Here is a 26,174-nt window from a genome sequence, read left to right as displayed (position 1 = left end):
GAAGAATTCTTCCAAAACGCCTCGATTTTTTTCCTTGCGGAAAGAGTGAGATAGTTTCACAATTACGACCTGCACAAAGGGAAACAATTATCTCACTAAAAGTGACACTATGTAGCGGACAAACACCGTAGCAAACAGGTAAAACTGTTAAACTGGCGAGCAGCGAACGAACGTTCGTTTGCACCTTCATTTTTTAATTTCACTAGATCGAAGAACCTACGACGAGCGTTCTCTCGCCTGTTGTAAATCTACGATGTAAAGCGACACGTACGTGACAATCAGAACGCGATGTTCGCTGTGGCTACACGTGACGTCGACTCCCAGCGATGATTTATCGAGTTTATATTCGCAGAAGTCTTTTCCAGCGTTTTACAATAGCGAATCTCTCTACTCCTGACGTCGCGAATCTCGCGTCCTTTCCGTCTCGTTCCGTTGAAAAAAGGACAAAGACTCGGTTGTTCGGTGCCTGTTTGCAACAGAAGGACGGCGGAAAGCGTGGATGCACGCTTCGAGTTGACATGGTCGCGGCGATAGCCAGAGGCAATTTCCATCAAGTATCGAGCGAAATACGCCGTCGGGATGAAACTCGGCCTGTTTGCGTTTACTTGGGCTGTATCGTGGACCAAGTCGATCGACGAAAGAATCGAAGAGATAAAAGGAAGCGAGAGAGAAAAAGGTCCTCGCTTCGAGAGTCAGATAGAAGTGATTTTCCTTGTCTCGTTCCACTGTGACGCGATCGCACGTTGTTCTATTTTCGTTTTATTCTTATTATCGGTCGCCTTTCTCCTACCCCTGAACCCTTCGATTCACCCAAATTATCTTCCAATTCGATTCTATCGGTCTATGTTGAGAAAAGGGAACGCGTCGCCGCTCACCTGGTCCCCCTTTCTGTTCACAGTGCCACCAGCGAAGCCGATAATCTACGACGCGAAGAGAAGAGACATGAGCAAACTTCTCGAGGCCTATCCCGAAGGAGCTGACCTGTTCCTTGTCTGCGAGGTTCACGGAGGTAAGCGTCGACTGTAAATTTTTCGTGTGCGAGATTAACGACCGAACGGCTTCCGAAACAATCTTGCAAAACGGTGTATCCCTCTGTTTGCACTCCCGTGTCGGAGCTGTCATTTATTTCGCGAGAAAATAATCTGTCGCCATGTTCCGCCCCTGTGGATTAATTGGCCGGAACCCCGTTGACTAAAGTCCGCCTCCTTTCTAATACCGGGAATAATGGATCGCTGCCAGAAATTGCTTCCAGCCGATTAGAGGGATGAATTATTATAAGTGGCTGCGCATCGTTTATAAAAACCTGGCGGACAGTAACCGAGCATCCGTCATACTCGATCAAATTGCTCGACGACAGCGCTAAAACTGGGTTTCTTCTTCGAGGGGACTCGTTCCTTGGCGAAATTTAATAGAGAAATGGTACAACGTGCCGTCTCGTTTCGCGTTCATCGATACGTCAGTCAAACGAATAGTCTCCTAGGGTGTGTTTCTCGAAAAAATAGCAACGGAGATAAAATACGACAGCGGAATATCAATGGGATACGTCCCGAGGTATGTAAGTCGCGTTAAGACGAAACCGCGACATGACGCGAGCGACGTCTACCATGAGAAGAGAAATCTGCACGTATATGTAATCGCGCGTAAAACGCAGCACGAAGGGTGACGAATGCGCAAACGTCTTTCGAATCTTGCGCGCCGGACGAAAAATCCTATTTCCTTGAACCGCGAGTATTCACTGGAGCGAAGCCAATTCCATTTACAGCCAGCATTCGCTTATTCGAAGAAAATACGAAGTGAAATAGGCGAAAAGTCCAAGGAGGAAGGAAAAGAAGGAGAAAGGAAAAAGAAGAGTCCAGCGCGATTTTTCCAAGATTCGTCGCCTGATAGGTGTCACGTTGCGCGACAAATTCTCTGGATCGACGCCAATTTTAATCTTCGACGGGGTACCTTCTTTCGCGGTACAGCCTCGTGTCTCGACTTTGCAAACCCTTCTTAACTCATTCGATGATGCATCGATCGTTAGCGAAAAAGAAATCCGTCTATATTATCGTCTCTTGGTTCGCGCAACGCTTCCGAACGCGAACGATAGAGAGACTAGTCGTTTCGAAATTATTCGAATTCGAAACTCGCTGTTTTTCTACCGAACGATTTTCAACGATAATGACGAAAAATGAAAATTGAAAAAAGCCCTCGAGCGGCGATATGCCAATCGCAAACGTATTATTAAACATTATTTAATCGAGGTAAATTTCAGAGAAACTCGCTATCGACATTGTTCTGCGCATAAAAGTTCAGAAACATTTCACCATTTGTGAGACCAAAATGTTTTAATTTCATTATACATTCGATATTACATCGAGCAATGGAATCTGAAAGATTAACGAGAAACTGGCTCTGCCGGAACTTTTTCCTTAATTCAACAACGAATTTTTTCCTTCTCTCTTTCCGTGCTCTTTCCTCTGGTCCTTGAGGAAGATTACACGACTTACAGCTCACAGCCAACCAGTCGACGGACCAGCCAGCCGTTCACCCTGCAGTCCTTCGGACGAGCGATTTGTCACTCCAAGGAGAAAACGAATTTCCAACTTGCTCTGAGAGTTTTCTCTTCCCGTGTGCACGGACAGGTAACCCACGACTTCCGGAAGGTTCGCATTGTCGGCCAAACTTCATGGTATCCGAACGAGATACGAGTAACCAACGAGAACTGTCAAACACCGGTCTATGCGGCGACTTACGACAAATTTATATTTTCTCCTTACTTCACGATCGTGCCTGAGTCACGGCAGTTCGCAACCACTGCCGCTGTTCCGACTCTCCTTTGGAAATTGCCAATTCCGTACAAAGAAGTTCGAAACCTACGTCTGCTGGATGGATTACGATCGAGCAAATCAATGCGCGAGTTATTTATAGCTAAAGATAATAGCGGCTCCAGTTCGCAAAGCGATTTCATCGCGAAGTGTAATCCATGTCAAGACCAACTGTACAAAACCATGCGTACAGAAGGCGAACAGTCGTAAGTATATGATAAAGTACTTGCAGTGTGTCCAAAATTCAAGGTAAGAGTGTAACTTGGCATAAGACGTGAATAATCGTCGGGATCGTTTTCAACGGCAGATTTGGGTTCGCGATGGCAAGGTATTGCTGCCAAAGTAGCGATTATTATTTGGCTGCGAGCTTAAAACCAGTCGGATGAACTTGAACGAAATGTCGACCGACCGACCGACCGACCATCCTTTAAAACTTACGCCTTTTCTTCCACCCTGCGATTCCACGAGTCGTAAAAACGAGGCAAAAACGAGGCAAAAACTAGCATTCACCCTGTCGAGAAAAATATTTACCGAAAACTTTTGTGGAATAGTTGAAATATTTTTTATAAGTGCTTCGCGAACAAAGGTGCATCCATAAAAAACCAGCGAGCCGTCGCGTCGCGTCGCATCGTCGGCCGTTGAGGTTCCAAAAATTCCAGCGGCTCTATTTCTACGAGTGTGTTTTCTCCGATGTACGTCATGCTTGTTGGTTAAAAGAGGATTCATGAAGTAAGGAAGATCGGAATTTTGGAATTTTATCAACTCGAGACGTAAGTTCCGTAGATTCTTTTTCAGACTTACCGCTTTTACCGTCTTTGATAAAACAACAGAAAATGGGAGGTCGCTGCGCGACCGAACGTTCCTTTCTTCCAATTAAGGTCGGACATCGAGGGCGGTGTTGAAACGCTGTTGCAAAGAGACGAGTATCCGAAAACTAAGACAAACTAGACACGAGATTCTCTATATGCAAACCGAAACTCTTCTGCTATTCTTGAAAAGAAATGAAACACCGATAATCTCTTATAAATAAGGATTTTGATTCACTTTATCGGAAGTTATCTCGTTTGGAGCGAGTTTCTGCTTCGACAATTTCCAAGGACGCGAAACAATACACGCGAAATATAAAAAACAGGATCGTGAACGATGCGCGATCGAGATGTTTAACACACCTTGGCGAGATGTCCATTGTGGCACGCATTGTTGTCGCACAATGTATAGATACCACACGTATATACTATCTTGAGCCTTTGCCACGCGTCTCACCTTCCTCGACTGTTGCGCGTTGCTTCGGCATTGTTAAAACGTCCGCATGGAAGTAATTTTACAGCAGGTCAGAGTAAAGTGTTTGTTTTAACGTGACCCGCGGCTAACGGTATTCCTTGCTTTAACCTCGCGGACCAACACTCGCGAATCCTGCAGTTTTTCTCTTTCATTGTTTGCTCGATCTTTACTTTTCCGGCTTTTTTAAAGTTCCTAGCGTTCCACTGCAAAGACGGGAAGGGAAATAAAATCAGTACAAACTATGGAATTTCTCGACGAATTGCGGTGGTAATTGATTTCCAGCAAATTCCGCCGGTGTGAATGGGACAGACTCGCTTAAGGACCCTTATTCAGGCAAAAACGTTATCGAAAAGTCAAAAACCCAGCTTAAAGGGGCAGAGATCGATCGCTATTCGTAACAAGACTAATTACCGCGGAAAGGCTGCCTCGTTGACGAATCTTGAAACTTGAATCGTATAAATGGCATCGTTTAAGTGGCAGCTAAACTTAGCTGCGTTATTAGGAACCTCTCGACGTAACACCATGCGCTCTATTGTTCGTGAAACGTTCCAGTTTCAAGCTGCGTCCACGAGCAAACAGTCGCGCGAGGCATTTCTGGAATTTCCAACTTTGCTTCTATCGAGAATCAAAATTACAGAAAAATCAAGTATCAAGGTATATCTAACGAAATTCGTACAGAGTAAACGAAACGATCGGGGCTTGTCGGGGCTACAAATGTAGCGAATGCGGTCGAAAGCCACTAAAATTCGCCTTCTATTGTACTTCCTTCGCTGTCGCGTAGCATTATTACGAGCAAGTCGTACTCGGCTCGCGAACCTCGTGATATATACCTGTGTACCATCCATGATACCAGGTGGAAACCTGGAGAGCAATAAACATCCTTCTCCTCCTATCCCCAGAAATCCTCGGCCCCTTACTTCCACCTTTTCTAGTTCCGTTCTCGTAGAAGCAATGAAATAATTCCCCATCTCGCCTACCGGAAAGTCGAGAGCGTGTGACACTCACCCACGATTTCTCCCTCTACCAGTTTTCTCCTTCAACCATACAACCCACGATTTCTGTCACTGTTAGCTCTCCGGGCGCGTAATTCACCTTCGAAATGAACCAAATCTTGTTTCTCTCGACGAACCGATCTATCCAGAGATACGTTTACTTGTGCGTTCGCGTTCGCGTTCGCATTCGTCTTTACTGCGTGTATACAGTAGGTATACATATTTTCGATCTAATCAAGGAAATACAGGAAGTACATCATCGTTTGCGTGATAAAATACGCCGACTCTATCGCATCGGGATCTTCCTATACTCGCGATTCAAGGAGACAAATTTGCACGGATAATTAACTCGGGGAATTAGGTGACCATATAACCGGTACATCGAGACTATCGAGATCGCTAATGTTGCGGCCGAGTAAGACCCGTCGAGCGACGTGATTGACGACTAGCTCGGAGTCTCTGATACATTCGTAAACATGGACACAGTTTCGATACGTCGTCTACTCGGATTAGTCCAGTTACTCGAATTGTCCTAACCGACGATCAACCTGCTTGTTACGAGCAAGCGATAGAGAACACTCCGTCAAATATGGATCAACGATATTGCGGGATTGCCAAGTAAAACATCAAACAGCGATTGATCAAGCATCGACGCCGTTAGATTTTCCCACGAGTGACGGAGCGTGTCCGAAGCTTTCTTACGCTACCAACAACTAGCTCTTGGTCGAGTACCCATCGGTCCATTTACCCTGTTCGGTCAATGGTTACTAATAGTCACTTTCTCGAAAATCATTTCTATCGACTATCTCGCCACGGTAAACGTTTCTCGGAGTTTGCTTCCGGTTTCAACTACTTTCGTGTGTGATCATCCCGGATCAAGGCTAGAAAATGCCGTATCATTGAGGCTCAGTCGACGGGCTTTCCTTCGGCCATACCTTTTTAAAGTACAACCTATCCTGATGAAATTGCGACTCGGAAAAATTCTTACATTCGAGAAAAGAATTCTACCAGAGGTAAAAGAAGTTGCAGAGAGAATTCTAACAACTGGGAAACTTAACCTTCCGAGGAATCAAGAATTCCAGCAATAGGGACAAAGCGTAACGACGACATAAATGAAATTTCAGCGATAAGGCTGGGACGCAAAGACAGCGGAATACCAACTAGATGTAAGAAACAACGGGAAAACGTTATACGGCTAACGTGTAAAGTAACGATACGTCATCAGTATCGTATATACGTCCTTCAGGGGAATAAGAATTATAATAAATTCTGTACATAGCAACTCGACACATTGTGATTCTAATAATTCTGCAAATAGCTTGCGATACTGGAGATTTACTATAAGATTTCCATGAACGTAATTTTGTTTGCATTTTCACTCGGTTGTCACGTTCGCTGACGACTAAAGTGGCATGCAAATGCATAAGTCGTGTCATTTGTGTACGTTCTAAGATGACTTGTCTGCTCGATTTAGGTAAACCAAGACCCCGGGTCACGTGGTTTCTGGAGTCGCAGACAATCGATGCGCCGTCGGAGATTCGGGAGACCCAAGGGCCAGGAGGCGAAACCAACGTCGTAACCATAAGCAATGTGACGCTGAAGGGTCTCACGAGAAGTCACTACCACGCCAAACTGTTCTGCAAAGCAAGCAATACTCATTTAGCACCGCCACCCACCACTGCCGTTATCATCGAACTTCACAGTAAGTGGAATGACTCGCTTTCCCCTATTCTCGTTAATTCTTTATCGCGATTCTTCCGGCCCCTCCCGTTTTCGAAAGATCGAATACGTACGCTTAGAGCATCGCCGATAGCTAAAAACATTATTCAAAAAATCGAAGGAACGAACGAAATACTAGAGGATCGCAATTAAGACAATTAAGCCGTCTACAAAAGACAGAAGATTTCAATAACGTCGTTTTATCTGCCTAAAAGAACAGTAGGTAATTTGCCTCTTCGTTAGCCGCGAAAGCCAACCCAGTTATGTTAATGAAATGATTAATAATTAACGGGGCTAATTACCCGTGATGCAGGAAATCGTTTGGTTCGAAACTCGAGTGTTTGTCCCGTCGGCACAGAGGTTTCGTCGTGCCCATTCACCCGACGCGTACACGTCCAAGTATTCTCTCTCGCTCTATTTTTCTTTCTTTTTATCTTTTATTTCCTCTTTTACTTTTTTGCAAGTTTCACGCGCGCGATCGCACATAGGATAAAAGCGAACAAAGTTCTTCGGACGAGAGGAACGGATATCGAGTGTTTGTGCGTGTATTTTTTTATCCGAATCGAGAAACGGTTGAACGTTTAACCATCGCGCGTCCAACTTCTCTACGACGGATTTTTTCCCATAAAATCTGACTGAAATGAACGAACTTCGAAAACGGCGATATCAATGGCAGCAGTTAGATTCGACGAGCTGAAATTGAAACATTTTTCAAACGATTATAACGGAAAGAGAGGTACGTGTAGTATGTTCGACAGCCAACGACCGCGCAACACTGGAAATCACGTTTGAAAGGCAATCAGGACTCTGATGTCATTAATAACGTTACTTCTGAAATCGCCTGGCGAACCGCGACGAGCCACGTGCATCAATCGGTATACCTGTAACCATGTCCAATTAAATTTTATGAAATGCGTACACATATCTATGTATATATTACAAGGGGAATCGTTTACCCAACACACGCCAACTATTGCTGCACGTTTCAACGATAATCGAGAAGAAACGCGTATTCGCATCTTGGATAAAACAGAAAAACGTCGTCGAATAAATACATCGTGATAATTACCTCCTTTCGACGCAGCTGACCCGTTAGCGATTTGAATGGTCGAAAGGAACGACTTATTGCTTTCTGTTTATCGGGCGAAAACGTCGATGAAATGGTGAATGGAAAAAATCAGACGAAAGCGAATTAATCCCAGCAAAGCGACCGGTTGATAATCATCGAAAAAGAAGAGAAACACAAGCGACCATATATCCCGACGCTTCTTTGACGACCGATATTAAAGTCGCTACGAATCGTTTTACGATATCGACTTCGATTCGTTCTCCTTGATACTCGCCACCCTCCCCCCCCCCCCGTTCTAAACCGCCAGCGGTTTCGAACCCAACTTTCGTCAGGGAACGTTTTCTTTAAAATTCGCGATCGCTCTGGTATCCAAAAGGATTTCTCGCGCGAAAAGAAGGGCAAGCTTCGTCGCGACGCGAAACGTCCACGCTGACTCTTCTCGTATTCTCTGCGCGTATTAAGAGCTCCCGTAGTTCGTGATCCGATTAAAAACTCTCCGGTTGGTTCGGCGAACAGAACCGCGATTGCAGATGTCAGTCGATGCAGGAAATTAATATTAATAATTTCATAAGCACCGGGTTGTTGGCCGACTCGTCGGTACGCTCGAGATTCATCCCGCGAGAAACTTTTCCATCGGACAAACAACTTTAAATTAAATTGCGCGCCGCGGAAGGTCTTACCGCTCGTCGGATACAAGAAGAAACCGAATCGAGTAATTCTGAACGATGATGGTGTAAAAGACTCGCTTGGGAAATACGCGCTAAATGAAAACCATCTTTAAACCAGACGTCATAGGTATCGTTAAAAATGAGAAATTCGGCGAAACAGAGAAATCTTTCATCGCTTTTCGCTTTCAACCTCCTTCGTTCCATTCTCCTCTACGTTGTTTCACGTATAGATCCTATAAATCGGTTTTCGTACGAGGAGTACGTATCTATTATCCTATTACTCGAAGAATCGAGCTAAGTGAGAATGGATATTAACACTGATCGCCTATTTAATACAACACTAACACAACTCTTTAAACTCCACTCGCTAAACTTTCTATTATCCTACACCCTTCGATATCTTCATCCCCAGTCACACTTACGGACTACGCTTTAACGTTCACTTACGAACTCAACGATTAATCGACTTGGCCACCACTCTCTTCAACTCCAACATCTAACCCTAGCAAACTCGAACACTTGCAAAGCACACTAACCAATTACTCAAAACTTTCAAAACTTTAATTGCTTGCACGCTCGTTTACAATTCTAGCACGTGCCCATTCTCGTCGGCGCCATGTAACACGCCAACAATCGCCATTCACCCGAGTTATCCGTTAAAGCAATCAGCAATTTGCAAAGAAGCACGATACTAGATCGACTTTGCGATACTTGGCTCGTACACGGGACAGCAAACATCAAACCGCTTGTCGTCTAAAGCGTAACCAATAACAAAGTGGAATGGTTAATCGGACCAAGATTACCTTGCATTTTTCTTCCACGATGCCTAACGACCCAGCTGAATCGTTCGTACGGAGTTGGTAACTGGGATGCTCGATTATTCGTTGATTGGACTGAGTTAGATGAAGCACGCGGCGAATGATCGACAAGCACTCCGTTCAACTACTCGAAAGTCTAACGAGTTGAAGAGACGACTTGACGACAGACGTGGGCACGAATCGATCGTACACCTTCGCCTCGCCTTGGTCGAACGCCTCGCGTTCGCGTATTTTCATCAGCGATAAGAAACGCGTAAACTTACGTAGAAACTTCACGCAAATATATATCTCACCAACTATTCTACAAGTACGGATATTCGAGCAAACGTCGCGTTAAGATTCGATACTAATAACATCGTTAGGAAGTTGCGCTATTAGCGAGAAATAAAATCAAAGAAACGAGTTTGTTTGGAAACGAGATAAATTATTTCAAGATCGCGTCCTTTGAGTTAAAATTCACTGATTCAAGATTCGCTGATATATACATACACGCTATACGCATGCTATATAAAACCATAGAAGAAACAGATACATACTCGGAAATTAGCTGCCTTCGATATGAATCGAACAACGGTTTTATTATTCTTTCGAGAGAAGGGCAGCTGGGATAAAAATGAAGTCTTTCTGCTTCCATTAATCTCAGACTAATTGGAGGCACGACCGATGAAGCGTACATCGGATAATTGGAGGATTCTTGATCGATACAGTTGAAATTCTAACGAGCCGAAGAGCTAGCCGGCATGCGTCTCTCTCCAACCAAAAATGCACCTGGCTCGAGCGAGTCTTTGTCATTTGCATCGAATACATCTGCATATTTCGGAATTATCGGAATATCGCCATGTAAGATTCGAGGGTGACGGTCACATCTGGAGGTATGCTCTCGCAACTTCGACTTCCTTTTCCGATATACATACATATGTATATAGGATATACGTATATCTGATATATACATAAATCCGCAAGGACTGTGATAGTTTACCAATTTAACAAGACTATTTCAAGAGCATATCGAGTGACGCGAAGATAACACGAACGCGACGTGACCGCGACGTGGCCAAAGATTTTCTCTCTGTGGTTCATTTTCATTAGCGCGTGGAATTGGAGAACGCCGCTCAAGAAAATTGCTCGACTTCGTTAACCTGTCGGGAAATCTCACGTTTCTACTTCTACGTTCAATGACAACAAAGAACTTACATTTGACAAAAGTCCACCGACCAATCCGCCGTCATCGAGTTCCCGTTAATTAGTAAGAAAACTACCGAACCTCTCTTCGTTTGCTCGTTAGTCTTTCATAGAAACGAATATCAACGAAAGCGATAAGAGTCAAGCAAGAATCGAGCTGCTAATCGATCACTCGGTTCGTGGTAATAATCGACCATCGATAATAATCAAACGTACGATTCAACTTTTCCTGCTCCTTCGTCTTCGAGCGCTCATCGAACGTTTGTTCGGCTATGCATAAAACAAAATAGAAGAAGACGAAGGACCATCGTGTAAAAGCCGCGCGGATAGAGATCGTTCGATTGTTCGTACCGCGTGACACGCTGTGGTAGGAACGCGAGGAAAATTTTACTAAAAGAACGAAACTCGAGACGTTCGTAGACCCACGAAGTAATGAATCTTGTAACCGCGAATCCTCGCGGATGTACTTTTCGATCGAGAGACAAGTAAGAACAGTTGTTGTAGTACAAGTAAGAACAGACGCTCTCAAAGACGAACGAACTTGATCAACTTTTAGCTCCTAATACCTTAGCGAGCTCGCGGCAAGTTAATAACTTCCTGTTTTCGTACGATTATCATTGCGAAACGTGTATTTCCCCAATGAGTCAAAAGTATAACACGATCCAATTTCGGTTCCGCTAGCGATTCGACGAGACGGTCAGAATAACAAAGTTTGCATCGATAGGAACGAAACTAAAACCTAACCCCTACCATTGATATTACGTTGGAACAGTCGCGCGAAACCAAGTAAAGTTTGGTTAATTTCGACAGAAAGGTTGAGTTTCGCGAAGTCGCAAACGCGATCGTATCGTATTTGGGCGTGGTCTGCTGGAAAAGCTTATTAAACAGACCGGGCGACTCGTTTAAGCGACGAGCGTGAAGAGGTTAGCGGTGAAAATGATACGAGCTGCGGTTTTGCCAAATTATGGCAATAATATCACTTAGAATCGTGGCCGATCTGGCTAAAATTTCACTTAAGTCGACAATTCGCAGAATCGGCGCATACGGACCGTTCTTTAATGTTCGCTCGTTCCAGAACTAACCGACTTAATCGACAAACGAGCCATTTAAACTTCTCTCCAATTCCTTTTTCTCCTTTTTCGTTCCCCCATGCCCTTCTTTTTTTTTTTTTTCAACCTCTGCAAGGTTCCTCCTTAACCCGACTCCGGCTTTTTCCCCAGCGCGAGACGCATTATTCCCTCGTCAGTAATAAGCCCGCGAACCGTGAAACATATTAAACGCATAAATACGCTGGCAAGACGTCGAAATAAACTGTCGCGGGCGGCTAGCGAAATTCCACATCCTTGTCTGTAGCTCGATTTCGTATTTCTCTCGTCCTGTTGCTGTACAAAGAATTTTGAATGAATTTAAAGCGAGAATTACCGGAAACACGGTAGCCAAGAGGTAATGTCAAGAGAGGCGGCAAGAAAAATGTAAAGATTATCTCGTAGTTGAGGTGTGGGTATTAAAAAGCAGCGAGTCAAATTCAGAGGAGCCGTTCTCGGCTGCCCTTCCACCCGACGACATGAATTTTGATTTACAAATTAAACACTCCGCAGTTTTATCCACACTAATTTCCGCCTGTTTTCGTTTTCGTTTGCTTCTACGAGTTCTATTTATACAGACGTTCCTTTCTTGCCTCTGTACGCCATTGCACCGCGTCCTACTCCATGCCCCACTTTTTTTACAACCTATTCCCGACACTTCTCATCGATCTCTGTTTCTGCTCTGTTCATTTCCAAAAACTTACCTTGAAACGGCGATAGCGAAACGTCGGGCTATTGGCAACGCGAAACGTCGCGTCGTCGTAAAGGAATAATACTTTTCGATTCGTCTTTTCCGCGATCTATTAACGCTTATCCTCTGTTTACGCGACAGTTTCCTTTGATCGTCGAAGAGGAGGAATCCTCAACGGTGAAACATAATACTGTACGATATATCTGTAGTATCTTGACATTTTTAAAGTCGCGGTAGACGAAAGGGAAAAAAGCGAGCAATCGACAAAAGTCTTGGTTTAATTTCCGGCGAGACGAGCACGAGATGGGAAAACTTTTTGTTCGGACAGCGAACAAAGCTGGTGTTTCGAAACATACTGTCAGGATCAGTAAGTGCATCAAAATTGTGGACGGAGGCGAACAAAAAAGTTGTTGGTCGCGTAGCCTGACTCTGACACAGTTTTCAACTAGCTAGAGTGACGGTCCGGTTCTCTGCATAACGTGTCGTTTCCCCTTCCTTTTTCTCCGCTTTTTTTTGTTTACTGCATCGCTAAACGAAAATTTCGTCCGCTAAAATTGTCTCGTGCGCGGAAAATACGTAGAAATAAATTTTACATCCCGCAAACTAGCAAATAATCGCTTAAACGTCAACTACCGCAGATGTAGATTTTCTACGTAGTACTTGATCAACGCGAGTAGGTAAACGTTCGTTCAGCGAACGATGCGTCCATTTGTGTTTAAGCGATCGATGCGTTCAATTAGAAACTGTACGATCTGGAGGAAAGGTCCGGTTTAAAGTAAGCGCTAGAACTGGATAAATGTAAAAAAGGAAGGGAACGAAAAAGAAAAACAACGGAAGAATGTGCTAGAAGAGGGAAGAAATAACGATGATTATTCAACCGGTCCGGAGCGTAGAGTCTGGTCGTACGGTAAATTTACGTCTCGAGGAAGTTTCTCTCGGGTCTTGCAGAAATCAGTGGAAAGTTGGAAAATCTTTGGCGGTGCCGCGATGCGCGGTCGCCTTCTACTGTATTTATCTCCGCGGGCTGTAAAGTCGAAGAAGTTGCAAAGCGATCAAAATCTTTCTAACGGCAAAACGAACCGTAGAGCTCGGTAACGAGCTGAAGGGAGAAAGTTTTGAAAGTCGGAAACGAAGATTCCACGATCGTTAATCGACTCGGTTAAAAGATTCAGCTTGCCGACCGCGAACTTGCAGACGACGAGAACGCGTAGACACCAAGTAACGAACGCTTTAACGGCCGCGAACAATGGCAGATAATTACAGGCCGGTAACGAGGAATAGCTATGCTGCGCTGTGCCGTGCCACGCCGCACCACGCCACGCCGTTCCCGGTTTGCGTCAGCGCACGGTTTTCGAGCGTGCGGACCGAGCAGAACGTTTAATTAATGCTCGGTTATTTTCCCGTTTGCCAGCCGCGCGCGGTCGCAATCTCGTCATCTAATTAATAACAAGCCAAGACCTCGCTGTGAAAGGCATCTGTCAACTCGATCTACGATGAAACTCTCTGACGCCTGCAACGTTTTATTTCCCCTTCAGCCCGCCGATGAAACCGAGCTTCGCAATCAAGCAGAAATTTGTAACGTAATCGTTATTAATTACGTTAAAACGCCGTATCCCATCTAGTCTCGAATGCGTTCCTCTTTTTTCTTTTTTTTTTTTTTTTTTTTTTTTTTTTGAAACCGTTTTATTTTTCGATCCAATCGAGGGATAACGGGACGTGTACGAAACTGAAAGCGCTTAGGCGCGCTCGCGTCCCTGAAAATTGGCCTCTTCGAAATCTTTCGTAGAATACTGTCCCGATAACCGAGTCGAGAAGTTTCGCAAATAACATTTTCTTTACGCTTTCTCGACGCGCTCTTATACGTTTCATTGTCCCGTTTCACTTCGCGTACTGCGCTTCTGCAACTTCTTACTGTTTCCACTCTGTTTTTAAAGATAGAATGAAATCACGACAACGACTATCATGTTCCAGAATTATCAAAGAAATTTCGCCACGTGTACTCGTATCTTGTAAAATTTTCGACTTTTGTTCGTTAAGAATATCTCTTGATACTTTCTATGTCTGCCGATAATTTCAGTGAAACCATTGAAAGTGGAAATCATGGGCAAAGACAAAATCCTATCAGCGGGGAAGAAATACGAAACAAGATGTCAGAGCACGGGATCGAAACCACCGGCTGTTTTAACCTGGTGGAAGGCTTCTAAACAACTTAAAAGGACCATTAAAAACGTGAGTAGAAGACAGATTATAATCTTTCAGATACAATTATAATATTACGCGTTCGAAATAAAACAAAACGTTACGAACGACGAAATAAATGGAACAGGAGAAAATCGTAGCAAGCTATGGTAATGGCGCGGAACGAAATGGAACGATTTTTGATATTCCCTCTGGGAGACGAAACGTTTCCATCGATCGGTGCACACCTTGTCAACTTGCTCGCGAAATCGTTCTCTCGAACTTGAAAGAAATAAAAATAACGACATCTCGATAACGATATTCCGTACTAACGATACTAAGAAGGAGAATAAACTTTAGATGAGACAAGGCGTAAAAAGGTCTCTAAAAATAAAATCGCTTCTATCGCATCTCGCGTTTCTCCTGCCTTTACTTTCATTTCCCTTACATTGCCTCCGTCTATCTTGTTTCTACTTTCTTCGACACTTTGCCATCGTCAACCCTCCGTCGATCTTGCAGTTTCTATCGACGACTCAATTTATTGTTTCTGCGCTCTGACTGCAACGTGGTAAATACAAGCGCCATTTATAACCACATTGAGAAAACCACGCTACCACGAGGGAGAAAGAAAGCGAAAAATATGGCTCGAGCAATGGTATTTAATTGGTAATTCATAGTCTAACGCGTTGGCTCGTTTAACGTTGCTTCACCCCTTTTAACCGAGGTCATTACGATAGTCGACGACCATATCGGTAGATACATTGAACGTCATCGAGCAACAGTTGAAACGACGCCAACCCGATAGTCGTTTAACGACCATTATCAAACAAACGTGTTTTTCTACCAATCTTCCGCTAGAATAATCATCTTCCGCTTATCGTTCGTGTGACCCACGATGACAACAAGATGACAAGATGGAGGAGGAAGGCAGATTTCGATCTCGAGCGGTCTGGGTTTGATGAAACTTGTGTTTCTGGTTGTTTCCGTCTAAATAAAGGAACAAAGGAGCAGAAGGTTAGAAAAGTTCAAGCAAGAATAGATCGTTGCGGAAGTTGAGCCTGAAGGATCAAAGGCGTAAGGAGAAATGCTTTGGAAAGCTTACTCGACTCATGGCCGGCACTTCCGCCGAGATTAGACGACTCGTTGGTTGTTGTCTCGATAGAATTAATCCCCAGGTCACATGATGGGTTGACTAAGTGGATTTCCGATAAAAAGTGTATCTAACGATATTACTTGGTCCCGCAGACAGCACAGTTAATCGAAGAGATTGAAACGTCAAACAATTCTGTATCTGGCGCTGGCTCGCTCGACAATTTAATAACTTGAAACTATAGCCTATACGACTATAAAATGGAGCGACAAAACGACGGCCAAACTTTAGTTACCAAAAATCAATTATACCTCGTTCCGCGATGAAACATCGCTTGGGTAAAATTTCGCGTGAAATTAGCCACGAAACATCGTTGCAAAACGTTGGAAATTTCTTGGGTTAACGAATAACGAACAGAACGCGCGACGCTGGTTTTCAACGAGATAATCGATCCCAGTAGTTTCACCGTAGATTACACCGGAGATTCGTGACGATAGTTAGGTATCATCGAAGATGGGCCATGGATACGCCTGAACACGATCGATTTTCATTAAGAAAATATCCGCTAAGTTACTCCAAGAACGGCGGCATTTTTCCGTGCAACTTTTCCGATCGCAAGTTAGATCCAATCGACAAGTTGCGAACCCCGCGCCATCGAGTAAGGGAAACTAAACTCTGCGAGCTCGCGTAATCCTAGTCAGAGGCGTACTTGTTCCCGGAAAGTGGCAAACAGTTGGACGGGACGTAATTGATGTTTAAGGGAAACGAATGTTTCTTCGGGTCTTGGTTTTAGGATGGATCATTGATTCGTTGGCCGTCGCTCTGAAAAGGCAGAAGCTCGCGTACGCGTGCTATTCGCCGAATAGGAAAACACCGACACAAAGAGGAATGGGAAGAGGAAAAGGAGAACAAAATACGGGAGTCACAATGCGGCAGCTACGGTGAAATGGTAGCCCGTGTGGCATGCCAACGACACGGCCGCCCACTCTCTGTACGTTCTATATTTTTCTACGAATTAATCTCTTTGTTTCCGATAAATTAGCATGATTTCAACTTTTCGCAATTCGATCGCTTCGAAACAGTCGCCTTTGTCTTCGACGCGCAGCGATGCGATTGAAAATATAAAAATTATAGCGAAAATGCAAAGAGCTTGTACAGCCGATAAAGCTCCGCATAAAGATAGTTTACGTTATCGCCAGTAAAAGAGGAAAAACGTAAAGAAGGGAAAACGTGAAAAAAAGCAAAAGCTAGCTGCGATTTATTTTTCGCGTGCCATAAACGCGAGATGATCCCGTAAATTATGGTATAAAATAAATTGAGATACGTATTATTCTAATTAACGTGGTTATAGTCGCTTAGAAATAAATGCTTCGGTCAGCTCGGTGCTTGTTTTTATTGAACGAGATCTTTCGCTCAACCATAACCCATGGTCCATGGGTATACGTGAAAACGACAAACCGCGTAACAATATACGAAAACTCGTTTGTTGTTTATAACGAAAAAAGTAAATGTTTATCGCGGTGCGGCAGTTAAAAATCAAATATTTTCTTTAAGCAATACCGCCTGGAATTTTTTAGATATTTGCTTGTTCTTTAAACGCATAATATAACTATGCGAACAACCGTAATCAATATGATCGGCTGGCTGGTAGAGAACACACGAGTTGTAGAGATTACTGCAATTAATTCATTTTATGTAACTACAGTATTGTTAATAATTTTGTACGCTCGATAACGTTACGATGCTTTTCCCGTGATTGACCGTGCTTCGCGTCGCTGCGATTTATCTAAATTCCAATCAGATATCACATAGAGCGCGTTATATTTTTAATCGTTTCGCTGTGTCTGTATCGAGATGATCGATGAAAACGGACTTTTGCGTTTTTCACTCGGCATAGTGGTCCGTGGTGTGAACGAATTACGATAATGGTAGAAAATCGCGCCAATTGTTCTTGAGTATCGCGATATTAAAAGTTCCATCGACTTATCCTTCTTTGGAAGATCGGGCAAAGGATGATCTCCGTATAAGCGAACCCGTGCTTGTCGAAATATTATGGAACGAAATAAAGAGAAATCTAAAGATTCGTCTAAGGAAAAATTATCCGTGAAGGAGATTCTCTGGAAAAGGAATTGAAACTAGCATCGCGCTGCTTAGGAACCACGTCCGATCACTTTTGTTCGACCATCTTTGGGAAACTTTGCAACAAAACTATACCGCGCAGCTGTGTCTCGAAGACAGTTACAACGTGGTTTCGCTAGGCTTCTAAAAAATCGATAGCTAACGCGGCTGTCGTGTAATAAAAGTCGATGGAACGGCAAAAATTTTGATTTTTTCGTTTGATAGGTTTTTCATCAATGTCCGAAAACGTCATTTTTCTTCTGGATCTTGTTCGCGTAGTTTGTTCAGGCGTCGAGGAGAACGAGCGCTCTATCCCGATGAACATATACCTTTTTCGGCAATTGCTCGTTCGCATCCGTAACTCGTAGCGACAAAAGCAACAACGACATAACCGTGAACTGTGTACGAATCGATCGACGAAAAGCGTTGACGGATCAACTCGCGCACAGGATATGTAAAGTTCGACTTGCCTCTTCGTCAATAAGATAAGGACATTTGTAAAAAGGATAACGTTCGAAGTGGAAACGTTTAACACCGTCGCGGAAACAGAGTCGTAAAGGGAATTTTAAAAAACAAACAAGAAGAAGGAAAATTATCCGCGAAAAATTGGAAAAAAAACAGGAGACAAGGGAACAAGGTTGTGATTCACGTATCGTTTCGCATTTTGTTCGACACTGAACACAGAAATTAATATCGAACGTCAGAGCGGCCATATTCATAGAAAATACAAGTCTCCGATGATTTATTGTCACGTCAATGTTATCAGTACGCCTAGATTAATAGTTTCATGGATATGACAGACGGTTTGATAATAATTTACCGGGTGCATCCATGTAATTGCTATCGATCCATCTAGGAACATTTGGATTGATAGCGAAGCCATCAGTGACCGTCACTGAATCCACACGTATAATGATGTTCGAACAAATGTAACCTGGAAACGAACGTGTCAAAGCCATGGACAATTCAATAGTCGTACGTGAGCCGTTATTAGGGCGTGTCGCCAAAGATAATTAATAACACGTATCAAGGACTCCGATTCGGTTCAAAGATCCATAGCAAAATCATTAAGAGAGTAGTAGGAGAATGTAGACGCAAGGTTTAACGATCCTCCAAACGACGGGGGATAACTGTCGACGACTTACGAGAGCGTTTTGGCAGGCTGAAGCGAAACCGTCGGTCGTAGTGCTGCGTCGACGAAAACGGAACGATATCTTTGTGTAGGCTGCTGTATTTCCGCCATTGAAACGTCCGCGACTCGAAAGCTCGTAACGCGAACAGAAAGAGTGCTTCGAAAACATAGCAGCGGATCAAAGCGTTAACGAGCAGAATTTCCAGCGATTATGAATGACGATGACGTTTCCCGACCGTCTAGTTCTCTTCTCAAAGAGCTTTGGCGCTTTTGCTTACTCGAGCTACGCCACGACTATTCGAATCGGAACCGATTTACGTCGAGTTGTACGTCGAACGCCCAACTATCCAGAAGGTAGCGAAGGAAATCTCGACGAAAGCAGATACGTATCGCGTTTAATTGCCGCACCACTTTGTACCTGTCGAGAGAGCGAACTTGCCGAGAACGTTAGCAACCAAGTGCGCGGTGACCGGAGTGACACCACCTGATTCGTAGAATCCATTAGTCGAAACGAGGAAGATCGTTACACGTCGTACGTTCCGTTCGAGATGGTGACAACAAGAATAATAGCTAAGCTGCGACGATAATAGCCGGTGTCGCGTCACGTTACCTCGCCTCTCCTCTCCTCTCCTCCACTCTCCACTCCTCGCCGCGTCTCGCCTAACTTTACGCCAGTACGCGATGCAATTCGCGAATCGTCACCTTGTAACTCTCGTTACCATTTGTCATTGGAAAGCCACGCAAACCTAATTAATACTCTCGACTCAACGCCAACTCCTAACGAGATTTCAGCATCCCTCTCCAAGATACGTTGTTGACTTTTCAAATATTTCGATCGGGCAAACGTCGAACGGTAGAAAAGCAAAACAATGTACGGGAGAATATCGGGCTGGAAAATTACTGAAATTTTCATGCCGCTGTAGTTGAATTAAATGTTGAAAGAACAGATATACTCCGTTAACGCACGACTATATGGCGAAAAAACGGGAACGGTCGGGGAAAATGAAGCCACAAAGGAGCAAGGAAGCTGTGCTCGGAAAAGGAGAAGGAAAAACAGCAATCTACCTGGCGTCGCGTCGTTTTTGCGGCGAAACGAATGCAAGGGTGCATAGAAGAAGCGTTACTAGGTCGTACGATCCAACTCGAGTCGACCGTGACCGTTTTATACTTGCCACGATATTTTATCACCTTTTTTTGGAAACCCGTCAATCCAGTACCATTACCAGACTAATTTTCATGGCGCACAAAGAAAAGACGTAGATCGTAGACGGATTGAACGATCCGATAACGAATCGCACATTTTTTCTCTCTTTACCGCTATAGCAGCTGCACATTCACAAATCCCCGGAAGGCAGGGAACGCGACTAGATGCATCTCCGAGGACCGATTTTCGAGTAATACAACGACACAACTGGCTTTTCCCCGTGGATCTACGCTTTAAGCTTAAATTTGTCGCGTATTATTAGTTTCCTGGATTTTATCCAGGACTAGTTATTAAGCATAGAGTTTTATCGTGCGAGCGTACACCAGTTCGCGAAAATTTCTCCCGTGTTTCTATTCCCTCATCGCCTGCGGAAATTGTCAACGAAAATTATAACGGAACTACCCTTTACTCTTCCTTCTCTATCTATTTTTCTTCTCCTCCGAGTTGTCCGAGTACCGTTTTCGTTATCACGAATCTATCGACTTTTCGAAGCAAGGAGAAGGAAAAAAGAAAAGAGTTAAAAAATATATTGCAACTAGGTGGATTACTCATTAACTAGGCGGATAAAAGTGTAAAGGACGCACACGCTAGCGGTTCTACCCTCGAAACTTACAAGCGAATGGCCATTCCAAAATTTCGCCGATATTACCCGCTATAAATCCGACGGGTAAACATTTTAGCTTGTGTTAAAAAATATATCGAATTTTTTTTTTGTACAATCGCGAATTCACGTTCCTCGTTTTTGTTCGACGTGGTCCCTGTTCGTTTTGGTCGATACACCGCTCGTCTTGCCACCGATGCAACATTTGAATTTGAGATTTTCCAGATTTTCGAGTTTTTCGATGCCGCTCGTCTCACGTAGCGTCACGGTTCTTCCGTTCTTTTCTCTCTCGATTTCCGAGCTACAAACAAAACCATAGGAATCGATGTGGCTACTGACACTAGAAAGGAAATGATGCAAGATCGAGCAAGGACATCATACAAAAGGGAGAAAAAGAACAAAAAGAAAAAAGACAATATTCCGTCGAACGAAATTCAGCGCAATTCTAAAATTTCCATCGTCAGGGATCGCATTGTAATTATTAGGACGGATCTCTCAGAGTTTGGCCAATATCGTGGTGATTCGAGACTCGGCTTGGCAAATTCTATCGCGACGTTCGTATAGAAAAGTTTTATTCGCGTCCCCGACTTCTGCGTTACGTTACGTACGTTGCAGGAAGTTGATCGTTCGTTCGACTAGTTATCTATAAAATACGTCTATATCGGAATTCCGATCAGTTTCAGGAAGATGGAACAAGCGTCAGCGTGTTACAATGGACACCGTCGATCGAAGACGAAGGAAAATTTCTCGTGTGCAGGGCAACGAATCCAAAGTTACAAGACGCCGGCATCGAAGAACGATGGAAGCTAAAAGTACACTGTAAGTAGATCGGCGATTCTCTTGGTATTTTCCGTTACCGTTGAGATTACGAAACGTAAAGATTCCAGGCACACAAATAACAAATAACAAAGCATACCTTTGATCGTTTACGATTCAATTATTTCAATAAATTTGAAAAGCTCGGTATTCGAATTTTTAACCAGGACAAAAGAGGGCTCATGGTATACGATCGGAATTTAGAAGAAATTGATACTCGTACGGTGAGAGGTCTGGCTAGAACCGAGAAAGTTAAATGTCTCCGGCTTAAAGGGATCCGTAAGATAGGTGACTTTCCGTCTAACAATCGTTTCTCGCGATAACGTACGTGCCACCCCCAATTATTGTTTCGCCTCAAGTACTTTTGCTATGATGTTAATTACATAAAAACAAGCGAAACATTTGTCGCGATATGTTTACGTTATACACCGTATAAATTGGAAAAATTTATCTCGAGGTAAGTTTGCAAACGAATAAACCGAAAAATGCGTTAATCCATTTTCGCTACGCGCGAGTATATTCCGTTGCGAGATAACAAAGGCGCAATATCGGTTCTCCTTGATTTGTCTCCTAATGGAATAATTGGACTCGTAGCAAGGATCTTCTAATGGTATGATTCTCAGTTAATTCGATTCCGATAGATTTCCCTGACGTACTGGCATACACACAGTCGCGAGAACGGCATTAGTATAGAGAGAGAGCCTTACTACGAAATTACATGCCAACCAATCTGTCCTGCCAACGTTTACCTGCATAACGTAAGCCAGATACGAGCTATCGTTATCCGTTTATTTACGACTGCGTGTCTGATCGGCCACTCGATGCATCCGCTATTATCCTTGTTTCCAGGATATACATACATATATGTGGGAATTTGGCATTAATAGGACGAATCATATGGCGGGTGGTTGCGCGATATCTTTGCACGACCTATACGATAATTTCGTTACGAACACACTTCGCGTCGCTACGGTTTCGCCTTCATTTCCATTTTACATCGTCAGATTTATAAATGTATTGCTTACTTATCAGCGACAACATCGACGAACAAACGATCGAACGAAACACGATAATTTCTCGATTGTCGGATAAAAAATATATTCCACGATGGTACAACGGAATTATTTCACCATCAAAGAACGCGAAATTACGTTAAATTCTTACGTTCAACTCTGCTAATAAAGCTTTGGTCGAGCTTCGGTGGAATCGATACGCCAATTCCAATAGCAACTTCCCAGTGGAATTCCTCACGGCGAAGAATCAATTCGGAGAATATGGAATGATGGTCACGATCGGAATAATCCTGTAATAACGTTACAAACTAACGGTAGATTAAGGTTCGAATGCTTTCCATTTAGCAAAGACGTGCGCGCGTTATATCGAAAAAGTTAATGGCAGAAAACGTCCGGAATGTTGATAACAATTCTAGGAAAATTCCAGACAGCTGGTCGCTATATTCGTTACGGTTCAACCACATCAGCCTCTACCGGTAATAATCGGCGTAACTCTGTAAACAGCTTTCGACTTATTTACGGGAGCATAGTCAACGATCCTATTGATGTTGGTTAGTTCTTTCAAACCGCGTAAACACCTGAATAAAATTTCACGTTCGCGGGATATAAACGAAGGCTACTGGCCTTGGTAAATACGAATAAGAATTCGCGCATGCATATGTAAATATCGTTAGCGGCGTGGCAAGCCACCGTGCCGAAACAAAAAGAATCGTCGCGTAAATCGTTTCCATATTTTTGCATAATCCGCGCGCAGGAACAGGAGCGGGAGATGTTCCTTGTAAAATCGAGCATTTCGTCGAGAAAATGGTTGGCCATTATTGTTATAAAGTGGCCCATAACTGTACAGTTTACCGTAGCTAACGATACAGAGACGTATCTATCAACGTCAACCTCGAGCTGTCAGTGGTAACGATACGTGCTTCATCAGACATAGCTCGCATCTCCACCCTACCGGTGGATTTCGCTGGTGACATCGTAACGATTGGAAAATCTCGTTACCGGTTATTCCCGAAAAGCGTGCGAGCGATGCGAAAAAAAGACATCGATCGATATAGGCTGCGATTGAACCAACTTGTGCCGTTTCGATCGGTCAGATCGGCGCACAATGATGCAGAAATCCACCCCGTTTTCGATAATAATCGAAAAGAAGAGATATAAAGTCACGGTGAATTAGTTGGAAAATTCGCGACCGAAGAATCAACTCTGTCCATAAACTGGTTTAAATCCGGAGAACGTTAAGAGAAAATCGTAATTGGCGGGAGGAGGTAAAGGAGAATGGGTCAATGGCATCGTTTGTGTCACGTGGTTAACGATCTGTTCGGTCACGCGAAAACCGTCGTCCCGAGTGGAATGCGAGGCATAGCGCGTGTTCATTTGCCGGAAAGCTATTTCCTGCCTTCCATTACCGGACGATGCTGTATCGCATATTTGTGTCCGTACGGAAGCGCGGGTACACGCGCACTCTCATGCACGCGAGCAATCGAATCTCCAACGCGATCGCGCCTCCGTACCACGGTAAACCTTGTGCACGCTACTATGCAAAGTACATATATACAAAACGCATATGCGTACACGCGACGAGAAATGTAAAGGCTTGCGCATAAAACGGATATCTACGTCAATATCCACTGTTTGTCTATTGATACGCGTTTCGGCAACGCGGTCAGTTCGCTGCTTCTCTGTCGTTCGTATATCACCAGGGTCTTCGGAAATTCGCAACTTCCAGGGAAATTTGAAGAATATAGAGTAGAAAATTGTTGGGCCAACATTGTCCGATTAATTTATCCGATTCGTTCTGACGGCGTAGCAATTGTTTTTAATTCCAGTTGCTTTTAGTTTTTGTTGTTTTTAGCTTCCAAACCGATTATTCCGTTTGTATAAGTTTACGCAATTTCACGGCAGTCGAACCGTGCACGATACAACGTTCCCTCGATCGATCCTTTCCATCTGTAAAAAGAGACTCTATCGCAACAGGATCTCGTCGCGACCAGACGAAAAAATAGGCAAGAAAGGAAAATGACTTCCCGCTGGTCAATTACGAGGCGATAGCAGCGGCCTCTGTTAGTCCATTGTACCAGAAATTATTGCGCGCGATAAACGTTCGCCATTGATTTTACTTGCCAAAACTAATTACAATCTCACGCTTACACGCTTACGTGGATACTCGGCTATCTCTGAATATCGTTCTATCCTATACGACCGTCTCTTGCGTTTCGCCATTTCTCTCCTGTCTCTGTCGCACACTATTTTTCTTTCTTTTTTCAAATGTTTCGTTGAACACCCGCTGGCCGCATTGGTCGTTGTAAAAACAATAAAACTCGTTATAAATAGTTATAATTGGCAAGTTAACGATTTAGAAAACGACTCGAACCAGTAACGAGTTCGACTAAACAACGTCGTATGGAACCTCGCAAACTAATAATAATTTTCGTTTCCGTAGTAAACACGCTGTAGATGCAACGCTACTCACCAATTATGTCGCTCCTACTGGCGCAAAATAGACAAAGTTTTGAAACGCGTCTCTCGGAAATTGTGAACTCGGGTCAACAACGCGACCCGTCTAGAGTGACAGAACCAACGTAGCACAGAGACGAGATATAAGCCATGTTGCATCTAATTAATATCTACGGCATAACTGCGTGACAAACCGAAACAAGAAACGGACGTTTGAATGCGTACTCCGAAAGGACATTCCTTGTCTTTGTTTATTACGTCCTACTCGCTGCTTTCCTCTCTATGTACGATATTGTTAAAATACATCAAACAGAGAAACTTGTCTTTCGCATATATTCTGTTCACTCGTGCTCGAAGAACATGCATTGTAGTCGCAGGGGAGCTTCGCAAAAATAGAGGTACGTTGCTACGCGAACGAGTACCGATTCAAAATTAATATTGTAAAGTTTAAAGTGCCTAGGCGCAGCAGGCCATCGCTAGTCGGCAACCTTATCGCTTTGCGCTAAATGTACACTAAATCTATTATCGTAACAGAACATTGTTCGCTATGTTGCGTCTGCCACTTCGCTTTCGTTAACTTTATTATATCGGTGAACTTTGGCAAAAGAGAGGGTCGAAGGTAAAATTAGTCCGCCCGAAGCAAACTTAAATATTTCGGGAAAAAGGAAACGAGTTTCTCGATAGAACTTCCCCTCTGACTGAAATACGATAGCATACGATGACGAAATCAAACGTCCGCCTATGGAAGGCAACATTTCGTTGAAAGCTCGATATGTATCTACGGCAGAGAAAGCACATAGTTTGTTATTCCGTTATATAACGCGATAAGTTCGTCGGAGTGTGCTTAACGACGCGGCGTCCTACAACTTTGATTGGCTACGCAGACTTTGACGGTCGACAACTTTCGGTTTGCCGCCAATACCAGAGCTGCGTGTTGTTCAAACAAAGAGAGAGAAAGAGAGAGAGAGAGAGAGAGAGAGAGAGAGAGAGAGTGGTTCTGTGAGTGTTCCTTCCATAACTCGCGTACGCGACTATGTATATATATCGCGGGAATCAAGAATGAAATACGCGTCTGTGTTAGCGTTTATTCCAGTCGCCGTTATCCTGTTCGTTAGAGTTTCCCCTTGTTGACGACGCAATAATAAACCATCCTGTCGAAGGAATTTGCTAACTGAACATTGGTATACGTCAAACGACAAACAGTTATGGGGACATGACAAAACAGCCACCGAATATGTATGTGTATGTCGTCGAAG

At 43.7% G+C, this 26,174-nt stretch overlaps 1 protein-coding gene across 3 annotated transcripts in view; it reads left to right on the top strand.

The window, feature by feature from the left end:
- LOC132913021 (nephrin-like) overlaps window positions 1–26,174 on the top strand; it is a 99,412-nt gene that overhangs the window by 48,000 nt on the left and 25,238 nt on the right. For all 3 annotated transcript variants that reach the window (XR_009659317.1, XM_060970913.1, XM_060970912.1), the window contains 4 exons: window positions 899–1,009; window positions 6,555–6,782; window positions 14,390–14,541; window positions 21,313–21,454. Coding sequence is in view for 2 of the 3 variants with exons in the window: in XM_060970913.1 (XP_060826896.1) it covers window positions 899–1,009; window positions 6,555–6,782; window positions 14,390–14,541; window positions 21,313–21,454 (633 nt within the window). In the remaining variant the exon portion in view is untranslated. The remainder of the gene's footprint in view (window positions 1–898; window positions 1,010–6,554; window positions 6,783–14,389; window positions 14,542–21,312; window positions 21,455–26,174) is intronic.

This window comes from Bombus pascuorum, chromosome 12 (assembly GCF_905332965.1).
Source record: "Bombus pascuorum chromosome 12, iyBomPasc1.1, whole genome shotgun sequence".
NCBI classification, from domain to species: domain Eukaryota; kingdom Metazoa; phylum Arthropoda; class Insecta; order Hymenoptera; family Apidae; genus Bombus; species Bombus pascuorum.
This window is presented reverse-complemented; position numbering and strand designations above follow the sequence as displayed.